This window comes from Corvus kubaryi, unplaced genomic scaffold, assembly GCF_017639235.1.
Source record: "Corvus kubaryi isolate FWS band 111438036 unplaced genomic scaffold, C.kubaryi_AGA036_p1.0 69, whole genome shotgun sequence".
In the NCBI taxonomy this organism is placed as follows: domain Eukaryota; kingdom Metazoa; phylum Chordata; class Aves; order Passeriformes; family Corvidae; genus Corvus; species Corvus kubaryi.
The window spans coordinates 122,114-135,079 of record NW_024582057.1 but is presented as its reverse complement, the minus strand read 5'-3'; the positions used below and the strand labels follow the sequence as shown (position 1 = coordinate 135,079).

The window sequence follows — 12,966 nt, the reverse complement described above, 5'->3', positions numbered from 1 at the left end:
CAGCTGCTGATGCACCCAGTACCTGCCCATCGGGTTGCTGCACCCCATCCCCATCAGCAATTTGGCAAGCAGAAAAGCTGCTTTCTCATCATCTCCTCTCTCATATTTCTTGCTTACATCCCTATGCTGATCAGGGTGATCAATAATTTCTTTTTTAAAAAGCCCCATGTGAAACTCTAAGACTTTAGCTTTTTAAAGTCTTTTAATAACATGGAAAAGAAAAAACTGCCAGGTACATAACGCAGGCTCTTGTAAGTCCACTTCTCCTTCTTTAATGAGAAATTATATCTTCCCAGCATCAGTGGTCTTACCAGATCTCCCCTAATGCTAACATAGTTTCAGTAAACCCCAGAAAGTAATGTGTAACTTACCAGAGAACAATGATGACTTTACTAACAGATTTAATATGTATTTCTAGTATTTTAAGGAAAAGAAAATGAAAACTGAGTTAATAGAAAACCAGCAAGGGGAAAACATTAAATAATTAAAAATGTCATGTACATTATCTTATTTTTGAAGGATTAAAGGGGAGCACTGAAGGGAACTTCTCAAAAGGTATCTTAGTTATCTATTGAATGCTTTCATGTACAACATTCAGTTTCACCAGAGTAGCACCAAGTAATGAGAATAAAATGTGAAAGATTTTTAAATTGCTAAACAACCTGAGAGCAGAAACAATTGGTATGTTGTAAATGTCTTTTCTCACTTTGTTCACTTCTGAGTTACACTAGCTGAGAAACAGATCCAGAAAGCTTCAACACATGTAGGTTTACTTTACTGCAAGTAAAAGTCCTAAGTAGCCAGCTAATAGAAGCAAGTAAGTGCAGAGCTGAGAGGAAAAACTTGATGACAGCTAATCATCAACAGATAGCATTACCTTAATCTTCTCTCACCTGTATCAGCTCAGAGAAACCAATCAGAACTAAAAGACTACCTTATGTTCACTGGTTTGAGAAAGATTTTGCAAGCTTAGCCTCAGACATTGCCTAGGCTGTGAAGAATGGTTTTCCACAAAAGGCCCTTTCCCACCTGATGAAGAGATTTCTGTAATGTGCTCTGCATGGGGCAACACTGGAATGTTGGTAATTTGCTTGCACACCTTGACAGCCCACTTACATTGCACAGTTTCTCATGGACATCACATCTATCATTTTGCTCTAAAACTTGTAACAGCTACCACATACCAATTTAGGTAACTGATTTTACATTGCAAAAGCCTTAAGGGACTGAAACCTACCTATCCAAGAGGTCACTTCCTATTCCTCGGATACCACAACAACTCAGACCAGCTGAAACACTGGAACTGGAAAACCCCAAAAACAATTTTGGCCTTGGCTTTTATTAGGAGGCTAAGGGCTGAATATTAAACACATCCTAGTCTTAGCCCAGGTATACAAACCCTAAAGAATCTATAGTATTTTCCTTGAAATTGCTTGCCCCAATGAATTTAAAGAATTATCAAAATTAAAAAGTAACACACATCACATGTATCTCACGTTCCAAACATCTTCACCAACTTTACCACACTCATTTATTTTATTATGACATGTAACTTAATTATTAGCACTAAGTATATTGCATTATTATTGTATTATTACAGGCCTGATAACTAATTAATTAATTAATATTAATTTTAAAATAACAGTTTAAGCAAATTGAGGTTATTCTTTTTAAATAGCAGTTGAAATTAAACCTGAAATTATTTGGAGTCAACGTATTTCCACTTTGTGGTTTTTTGACATATTTTAATTTTCTTACAGTGGAACTTCCCATAAAATAGGAATGATCCATTATATCTACCTATGGAGCTTTAGAAACATATCTAGGCATACCAAATGTATCTTGCAAATATTCAGCTTCCTGATACCTGTGAACAGCTCCACTTCTGAGGGTTACTTTTCCTGTAACCATTTCAAGAATATGATCCCAGTGATTCAGTGTTTTCCTGGGAATGAGGAGGCGCACTGCAGGGCTAATAACATCTCCATTAGCAACCAGGCTGAAATAAAACAAAGTAAAATAACTTGGAGGAGCACTTTAAACAAAGTTCACCTGAAGTGAACACACCACTAAGTGAAAATTCTACTTACAAAATAGTGTAGGGCTCCTGGAGAGGCTTTCGAAACCGTGCTGACACGGTGATCCTACTGTGAGTAACTGGCTTGACCTGCAAGAACAAAAGAATTAGAAATTACGCAGTCTTCACATTTGGAAAAAGCTTACCCTGACCACCATCAGCAAGTAGGACAGCATGCCTTTAAAGCATGCATTTTATTCCATTCCAGCTTCACCTTCTACATAGCACACATAATTAGTGCTGCAGGTTTACGTGTGTGATGAATAACAACCACAGCACAGTATATCACAGTGCACCATGGGACAACATATGGTTTGCCCTGAGAAGGCAGAATTGTATGGACATCTTTGGCTGTCCTACACACACAAAGAAAAACTCCCAAATGCTGTTCTTGCTCTCTTAGTTTTTATTACTTATAACCATGGTGCAGGCAGTTAAACAATATTCTTTTTTTAACAATAAATGTCGTTGCTAGATCTCTCTGCTACTATAATAACTACTTTTGGTCTTGTCCAGGTCTTTACATCCAAATCCACCAGCAATTTAGAAAGGTTCCTGAACACTCTGCTCATTTTAGGGCAATGACTCAAAAGTAAGGTGAACCACAGATTTTTAGCCTTCAGGATAGTACACAGGCTACTTAATTCCCAGCATTAGTCACCGTACCCTTTTGAACACACACTGCACTGAGATCAACATTAAGGTCATTATAATGAACAGAAAGTTAAAAAAAAAAAAAGGATAAACACAAACTCCAAAATCATTAGGAAGATTTTTTTAATTCTTCATCATTAGCAAATCAAAATAAGGTGCTAAACCCAAACAAACATTCAAGAGTTATAGTACATGCATTAACAAGTTGGCTACATTTCTAAAAAAAATACCATAAAAGCTTAAAGGATTAAGCAGCCGGTATGCAGAGAGACATGCTTCCAAACAGATATACAAAGTTTATTAAAACTGGCAATTTTCCAGTCACTATGTAAATGACAGTGTCTAATGACATGATGTGTTGCAGTTCTATCACACTTTGTGCTAACTTAACCAGTACTTTTCATTTAATTTGTGGGAAATGGTCTGAACTCCAGTGCTTTTAGTCTTTGCTTGAATTTTCACATAAATTCATTTAGTAACAACTGGAATGCTGTCCAGATCTTTCTGTTGCATACACTGAAAAGAGAGGAGCTCAACCTATTACATATTCCAAACAGGCTAAAAATTATTATTAAAATAATCAAATCTAACTTTCCACATAACTCAAAGAGCTCCACATTGCAAATTCTATGCCAAGCACATAAATTCTGGAGGTAAGAGAGCAAACCTGGGAGAAAAGGAACCAACAAAACAAAAGCAATACTGGCACTCCTTAGTGTACAATCACTTCAAGTAAAACACAACAACAGGTAAATCTGTAGAACAAAATCTGTTTTCAGTGTCTGCTAAAGAAGAAGCATATTTATTCTGAATTCAACTAACTTCAACTTCTTGTTTTTCAAAGATCTTTGTGAGCTGTGTAGCCCTCTCAAACATCTGTTTTTTGAGAGACTCAGAGGACAGAAAAGCCCACACTGGTCATGGATGGAGAAATGCAGAATTAGCCTTTGCACAGCTACAAAGACTAAAAAGACTTAACAGAAGCAATCAGCACCAGAAGGGCACAGTGATTTGAAGCTCAGTGCAAAGGGATATTTTGTCCAGAGACATCTACAACAGGAGAGACAGCAAGGAAGATGTTAGTGCAGCATCATGCCAGCACTGCTTGCAGACCAGACTAGGAAGCAGACTCCTGGAATGGCTGGGGACCTTCCCTTTACGCAAGCAATTCACTAGGCAGTGCATTTACTCCTTGAGATCTATTTTCTAGATGCATGTTTGTCTTGGCCTCATACCAAGAGAAATTTTGTACTAGACTGTACATAAGATATGCACTAATGCCTAAGGTAACCGCAGTTCACAGTCTTGCTGTTAATTCCAGTGTGATCTCAATCAGGTGGAAGATTCACACCTACTACTACAGAGTAGTACTACAGAGTAGTGGAAAGAGAGTAAGAGGTTTTTATCATACAGCTCATTAGGGGAGGCAAAGACATTTTTTTGAGAACTGCCAAATAACTTAGGAGCTCAGCCATTGTCTTGGGGTGACTTTATCATGTGTACCTGCTATCGCTGTTCTATGCCCAGAAATTAACTTTATGCCTTTCTGTGCCTTTAAACTGAGCCTGAGAGGGGAGAGAGGGAAAAACCGAGTGAACTTTTCAAAGCAGTTGTTCAAGGACACAGATACACAGACTCCTCTGCTTCTGCAGCAGCAAGAGCAGAGGAAGCACCCGGCTTGCTCTTCTGCCAGCTTTCGGCTCCTCTTCTCCGGAGAGAGACGAAGAGTTGAACTTTGTTTTCCTGGGACTTCAGTTTTTCCCTTCTTCTCTTCTGGACTGTTTCAACATCAGAACACACCAGGAGAATTTTCCACCAAGGCCCTGGAGGTGGGCTCACAACTCAGCTCCAACGAGGAGAGAGATTACACCTACGGAAGGACTCTGAAATTTCCCCAGGTTTCTCTCCACAGTGAGAGGTTTCATTATTTAGCATTATTATCCTTTTCCAGTGTGTTTTTTAAATAAATAGTTTTTATCTCTTTCACTTTCCCCCAAGGAAAATTTCTTTTTTCCTGAACCTGGTGGGGGGAGGGATGGTTGTAACCTGCCTTCTCTCCGGGGATATTTTCCTCCAAATTTGTCCAAACCAGCACAGCCATTCTTGCAGAAACATTTAAAGCATATTCTTCAGAGCAAAACTGGTCATTTATGTCACCAAAATTTGAAATGAAAATTTACTGGAAAAGAAAGAAAATACATCTTAAACTACAACATCTGAAAACATTTCTTTTGCTGCTGTCAGCCATTAAAGGGTTATTTTCTCAGCATAAGCAATCTAATAAAGAGCTTCAGAATACAGAAAAAAAAAAGTAATTTTCTAAAGGGTATGCTACTGAAGGCTAAAACAATACTGATCTACTTCCATAGCATCAGGTCCTAATGTCTAGGCTCCAAATATAGGTTGCACACAAAATGGGAGTTACTGAACCTTGGATGCCCTTACACCTTTTTTTGTAGCTGGTAGGTTGCCAGGATAATCCCCTATAAAATATCCAATACATAAATAGTAAAGTTATAAATCACTTTTTCTAAAAGCTGATTCCATGTCTATTCCTGATGCTCACTTATGCTGCTCAAGCTCTCCCACAGTCTCTCCAAATAGTCCCTCAAACTAAGTTCTCTGATGCAGCCTGCAACACTCAGGTTCCAATGCTCCACATTACTGGAACAGCTAGAAAGCGTTCACTAGGCATAAAGGAGCCCTTTAGGACAGCCCCAGGTGTGCCTCACTACTTAGTTGGTCCTGAAGGGTGATGAAACCATTAATTTTGGTGTACGCGCCTCAGAAGGCCATCAAGTGATTGCACATAGCCCAGTCACAAGAATCCTGAGAAAACAATAATCTGACAGATGTTAAAAGCTCATTTATTATTTGAAGGATTGTATTTCTGCCAATAATAGATACTGAGGCATCAACTTGCAAGTTTGTCTTTTAGGTTGCTCTCTGAGGGTCATTAACATTTCTGGCAGCCTTCTGTGGCCTTACAAGTGAGGCCTGCTATTAAACAAGCAAACTGCAGGGGATTATAACATGGGACCAGCTTGGGCAAAGATTAAATATTTGTCTGTTCTACCTAAAAATGGCCTAAACCAGAACAAAATATAAACTTGCATTGTTTATCTAAGCCTGTTTAAATCAATGTATCTTCTGTATTAAAAAAATGAAAAGAATGTTAGTACACTAATACATTTGATAAAGTGACATTTCAAAAATCAGTGCATGAGAATACTAAGATGACCATGAGAATTTGGGATTGTTCAGCCTGGAGAAGAGAAAGCTTTTGGGTAACCTAATTACAGCCTTACAGTACCTGATGGGAGCCCACAAGGCAGATGGAGAGGGACTTTTTACAAGAGCATGTAGTGACAAGGGGGAATGGATTCAAACTGGAAGAGGGTAGGTTTAGATTAGACATTAGGAAGAAATTTTAGACTGTTAAGGGTGGTGAGGCACTGGAACAAGGTTGTCCATAGAAGCTGTGGATGCCCCATCCCTGGAAGTGTTCAAGGCCAGGCTGGATGGAGCCCTGAACAACCTGGTCTAGTGAAAGGTGTCCCTGCCCATGGCAGGGGGGGTTGGAACCAGGTGATCTGTAAGGTGCCTTTTGACCTAAGAGATTCTATTATTCCATTAAGTAATTTAGCATTTACAAGATCTGTTTCTAGGAGCTTTTAATATGCTGAACCTTGGTGGCACAAAATTCTGGAAAGTCTTTTGGCACACCTGATATGAACAGCAGGGACAAGAGTACTACATCTTTTTTTTCGTGTCCACTTGCTCTTTGACAGAGGCTTAGGCTAATGTTTGTCTAGAAGAGGAGAGATAACTAATGTCTTTGGGACAACTTGCCTCTTGAAGATGTTTTACACCTGGTCTGGTTCAGGGGCCAAAAGAAAGATAAACTCTGTGTTCATGCAGGACACAGGAACACTCTGGTCTGCAAATGAGAGAGAGGAAAGGAGAAAATATACATTTTATTAGCAAAATTAAAAACCAACAAAACCAAACAGATGGAGGAAAGTGCCTGCACCAGGGGTGCTGCAAATGAGGTGTGTACACCACCTTTAATTTTGAAGCTGGCAAGTCTGCAAGTATATGCAAGTATAAAGCTACATAGCATAATGCAGAATTCCATGATGCATAAGAGAGAACTCTCACAGACACCCAATGTATGTTCTGGCTACAGCATGTTATATTAAGCTCTCTGAGTACAATACTGAAAAATTCAGCATAAGCAATCCCAGCCTGTTCTGAAGCCATGTTTTATAAAGATTACACTGTGATTAAAGACTACACTGTGATTAAAAAGGAAAAGAAGAAGTAAGAAAAAACCCACCACTTCCGTACTATACACCTTTCTTCTCATTAATCTGACTGTTCTGTTCATAGAGTTTAGAATAACTTCTGTCTGATCCGTGTTAAACTATTTATGGTCACGAAAATCAAGGTACCTAATTTCAAAATACAGAAGTACACATTAATAAAAGACCAAGTGCTCAGCCATAGTAAATCAATTTCATTCCTTTGAAGTGTATGGAGTTCCACTAAACCACCCCAGCGGAAGACCTGGCCCGGGGTTTAATTAAAGAATACATAGTTCTGCTCCTGTTGTGCTTGTAGGAGGCACCACAGTGTTGGTGTCTGGAATAGCCTGACCCCTCTGGCACTGCAGAGTTACATATTAACAACAAAGTGGTCTTGGGTGAAAGTTTGTGCTTACATTAAGACACCAGCATTACTAGCCCCCTAACCCCTTTATTTTCTTTTCATTTCACCAGCCACATTCTCTGATGATCTAAATCAGCACTTTCCCATTTACATCAGCAACTGTAAGCAGATTTACATTAATCAGTGATCTGACCCCATTATGATTTTATCTTTAAATTTTGTACATTTTCAGTTTGTTTGAAAAGACCCATTCAAGGGCAGCTTCCGTTTCCTACTGACAAATGTTGACAACAACTCATAATTTGTGATGAGATACTTATCTGAAGTATTACACGACAACACACAGTGTCCAGGGGAGGAAGGAGAAACTCAGAGAAAACTTTATGTTAGCTGGAAGCAATCAATCCAATGAGAATTTGCAAGGCAACAAGAGCTACACACAGTTGGAAATATACCATGGGATCACAGATTCTCAAAACCACCATAATTTTTATTTTTCTATTCTTTAGAAAAAAGAAAGAAAAAAGTTATTTCACACAGAGCCTCTTACAGCAGTATGGATTTTTCTTGAGCCTCTTACAGCAGTATGGATTTTCCTTGCTTCAGAGAGAAGTTACCATCTGTGAAATGACTTTGCAAAGCACCTTGCAAAGTCTGGGCGAAACAAAACAGCTAAACTCAACACAGGTTAGGTTCTGGGAATGGGAATCACTCTGTGGTGTTTGAGGACTGTATAAACACTTGAATCTCAGAACACATTTTACAGAGTCCCTTAAAGTCCAGCTTTCATCTTGGGTCATAATACACTGGGGTTGAACTTGTGATTAGCTCTGAGTGTCTCCTAACAGCCCTTTTAAACACAAAGACACAGCACATCAGCATCCAACTGAAGCAGGGTAAAAAAATCCATGCCCTCACAGCTGCTTTTTAACAACATCCGATATATTTTTCCCTTATATGTTAAACACAGCTATATTCTAAATATTTACAAATTCAACAAACACAAACATAACACTTAAGAAACATATGCAACACATTGCTCAATCTACTTCCGGTACTTACATCTTCCAGTGTTGACTGTTGGAAAAAAAATCAGAACCAAAGCTAAATGATCAGCAGCCAAACCATTACCTCAGGAATACTGTCATACGTACACATACAAAAAATTGTTTCTGTAAGAAAACCATTTTGAATTAGTCTGTGCATATCCACACGTGTGTACTTGAATATAATGTGTGAGTATACATAAATATACACACCACCTCAATACAATTCTCATTAAAAAATTTCTGTTACACTTATGTTCAGCTGACTACATGAAAAAAAATTAGAACAGTAAGTTTTCTAAAGCTATTACAGCACAGGAAACACCTATTTCATAGAAACACAATTTATTTTTTAATGGGCATTTTTATACGCATTGACAAAAGACGCAGAGTCAAACTCACTAAATAACTAAAAAACATGCCACTCCTTTTTGGAACACTATGGATGGGCTGGCTTATGCAATCTTTCTAACTCCAAGAAGTGTTAGACTGGGAAGAGAATGTCACACATATGGCATTAAAGGGAAACCATCATTGAGAACGGCTGTTCATGTAAAGACTCTGAGCAATGCACACATTGGTTTGAAGTACACAGACAAAAAATAATGGTTTTCACTTCATTCTTCAGACATGTGCTAACTAGTAAAAGGTAAGAAACATAATCCCTAACATGGAGATGTATCAAAATTAAGTTTATTTCTTTTGCTTGGTGTGAACATATTTACTGATCCCCATGCACAGAGTGTTTGCTTGTATGAATACTGCACTATACTTCTCCACACTCACTATAAAAATATAGACTGGAAAGTGGGACAGACTCAGGAGACTACCCAATGTCCCGTTGGCTACTTGCAAGAGGCAAGTGACACTTCACAGAGTCAATCCTTGTATATAAGAAAAGTATACAGTTCATTAATTAGCATTTTAAGTAGCCTCTGAACATGCCAGGCTGCATATTCAGTTTCTAGAAAGGTTTTATGCACTTGAGAATACATTCAAATAGAAATGTCCCATTCTTAGCTTTTCTCTTCCTTTCAATGTACATTAAATAACTAGACATATGCTAAAGACAGAGGTCTGGCACCACTTTCACAGTGCTGCCATGAAGACACTTGCCAGTCATCCATAGCTAAGAAATGGTATCACTATCTGATTCCTTTAATTTCCTTACCAGAAGTGTCCCTCCATCAAAGGGAGCAACTAAACAGCTGCATGATTTACAGGATAATATGTACTTTCAAAGCCACACTGGACAGCAACAAAACAACAGTCAAAAAATGTAATGTGTCTGAGCCAGACGCTCTGTGCTGGTTTGATTTGTATGGGTTTAAGAGCTGGCCTTTCTTACTGCTACTAACGCACTCCTGGGTGCTCTGAACATCTCACTCATTACCCACGTCACTTTATAACTAACCTTTTGAAGCTTTCAATATTTCAACACAATGTCACATTCCAAATTTATCAGCTCATGCAATGAGCCATGGCTTTGCTAGTTTGTTACAATGGCCTGTTTGTTAATCAATGTGCCCAGGAAAATTGAGAACAAATATTTACATTTCCCTGGGGTAGAACTAGGGTCAAAACAACCAAAACCCCATTGATACACATCACGACCCTGTGATGTGAAAGAAAGGAATGTTCAAGGTTCAGTGGTCAAAACCAAACTAGAACAATAAGTTTTCTAAACCTATTACAGCACAGGAAACATGTTATTTCATAGAAACATGACTTTTTTTTAAATGGACATTTTTTACACATTGACTAAAGTTGCAGAGTCAAACTCACTGAGGTGTTTGGCAAGTACAAAACCATTTCAGTTATCCTACACAGTAACTAACCTGCATAATTCACATTTCCCTGGCTACTTTGCACCGCTGGATGACACTTTGGATAGTACAAAACAGCCTTGTGCCAGAGACTACAAGTCTTTCTACTGGTGTGGGTATAAACCAGAACTGAAACTGCTATTAACTGAGCAATAGGCCACAACACCATGGCTGCACACAAACTTCTCAGCCCACATAAAACATAGATGAGCTGGAAATGAGCTGTTCCACAGCAGACAGTCATGTAGTGACTAAGGGAGCCTTCTAGACTGCAAAGCTCCTACACAATTCCCGGAGTGTTTAAAGCCAACCTGCTCACCTCCAAAGTAAACTGCCCTACTTTTCAGCCATGGTAAGTGAAATGGAGTTTATATTCCCTGTACATATGGCAGGAAGTCACACCTCAGCTACTTAAGCCCTGGAAAGAAAAACTTTTCAGTCGGGATCTGCCATAATTTTGGGACATTGAACTAGAAGCCAAATCTTCAGCTGGGGTAAGTCAGACAACGGCATGGCCTTATCCACCCAGACACTTGGCATGTGCAATGCTCCAAAAGAGATCACATCTGTGTGATCCCAAGGATATCTCCCATTCCTTCTCTGAGTTGTACGATGCTGTACACACACTGCTTACAACACAGACAGTGATGGCATCAATTACACAGAGTTTATTCAAGCAAAATAGATCCTGATACTCATTTCGGACACTGACACACTACTGCTGATTCTGACTGGTCTTGTCTCTCACATTTTGTGTATTTTCCCCAAATTCCTTAGACTTAATTAAACCAAAAGGAAGTCTCTGGCCTTTATGGCTCCTCAGAAGGACCTGAAGCTAGCAACAGTCAACAGCTGAAGAACAAAAAACAACCCCCAAAAAAATATTTTTTTTCTTCACCATTTTTAATCAAAGGCAAAAGTTGTTAATGTTTCCAGTAAGTCAATTTAATATACAGCAAAAAATTATTAATGAGACTAACACATGCCTCATTAAAAGCTTCAGTACTGGCACCTCTTCCCTCCCTCCCTCCTGGCCTCCTCACACGCCGGGAAGGCCAGTTACCCTACGGAACAAGGCATGTGGTAATCAAGGAAGGGAACAACTTCAAGTTTCAGATCAAACTCAGTACAGACTATGGAATTCTCCAGTGACATGAAGCAAAGTCTTTCTGCTGCTCAAAAATTAACTAAATCCATCTGTAAGCAATCTGCTAATCAAAATACTCAAAATTGCACAGTTCATGTATACAGAACTGTAAAAGGAGAAATTTTATGCATTCACAGGTCCAGTTAGGAAAAAAAGGGCACAGCTTATCTTCTAACTGGATGTCTGGTCAGTTCTTCTCTGATTCCTCCTGGTATTGGATTGTGAACACTCAGGAAGAATATTTGTTTTGTATGTCTTCTTGTGCTAATTATGTAACCAGGATACTTAATACCAAACAATGGCATATCACATTAACCTGTTAAAGATGTTGCTCAGGAGATTAAAGGCATATATGACATTTTTTTAATCTTTGCATTTTAATAGCCTTATTCCCTAAAATACACTTACAGTAGAATGACTAATTAATTTAGCATGAGAAAATGAGAAAATTCTTGCCCAGCAGTAGAACTAATCAAATGGGTCAGATATGGAGTAGCAAGAGCGTTTAGTTTTGCATTCTGGCAGAGAACATGAAGTAGACCTTTATACACAATTTGTTACCAGCCATACAGTATTCTGTGTTTAGCAATTTTGGGTAGCACAAAAAATGTTTGAGGGTTTTTTAAATTCTTAGGAAAGAAGCTGGAAAGAGTATCTTCTGTAGATACATTGTTTTGACATCAAAAGCCTGTAATTTGCACAGCCTGGGATCATTTCTAGTATCTAACCAGTCCCTTTTACAGAACTATCTTCTGTACAGAGAAAATATCAATGAACCATTTCTGACAGTTAGATGATGAAGTGAATCAAGAGCCCAAAAATTGAAAAATGGCAAGATTTTTCTTATGATTAAACATGTATGTTGTCAGACATGATAAACAGTAGTTATGAAATAAATAATTATAACTACTGTGATTTTTCATGAGAAGGTACTTGAAAAAGAATTACTCATGCTAAGTTAGATATCCAGCAAGAATATACCAAAATAATTCGTGAAACCAAGACAACAACATAAACTTCCAAAATGTAATTCTTACAGATAAGTCCAATCATACTACTGCTGAGAGATGAGTGGTGACTTTGTCTCGCAACAGAGGATGAAGAAAAACAATTGCCATAAATGATACTAGAATAATTTAATTTTGAAATATGGAGGAACAGAGGGAAACACAAGATTTACAAGTCTTCAAAATACTTTTATAGCATCATCTTAGATGCTTTGGGGGAAAGTTTTAGTGCTAAGTTCATATCTACCAAGTCTCAAACATTGTATTTTCTACTTCACACTCCCCTGTCATGGTGCTCGCCTCTTCTGTCAGCACTGGACAACAGGGAACCTTTCCTGTCCCAGGATCCCACCAAGAACACAGTGGCCAAATGACCTGCACTGAGATCTGCCAATGAACTATGCCTGGTCCACAAGACCCCATAGCAAAATTGCTGCTAAGTGATGGGCTGTACCTGGTAGAAGACATTCTGCCAGTCGCATTTTCACTCTACAGTCACACTTCATCACAGGAACAGACACATTCTGTGAAGTTCCCT

The 12,966-nt window shown here is 38.5% G+C and overlaps 1 protein-coding gene across 1 annotated transcript in view; it reads right to left on the bottom strand.

The window, feature by feature from the left end:
- DCDC2 (doublecortin domain containing 2) overlaps positions 1–12,966 on the bottom strand; it is a 55,640-nt gene that overhangs the window by 34,106 nt on the left and 8,568 nt on the right. The window contains exons 3-4 of the mRNA XM_042049143.1: positions 2,091–2,167; positions 1,868–1,999 (exon numbers count right to left, since the gene is read on the bottom strand). Of these exons, the coding sequence (XP_041905077.1) occupies positions 1,868–1,999; positions 2,091–2,167 (209 nt within the window). The remainder of the gene's footprint in view (positions 1–1,867; positions 2,000–2,090; positions 2,168–12,966) is intronic.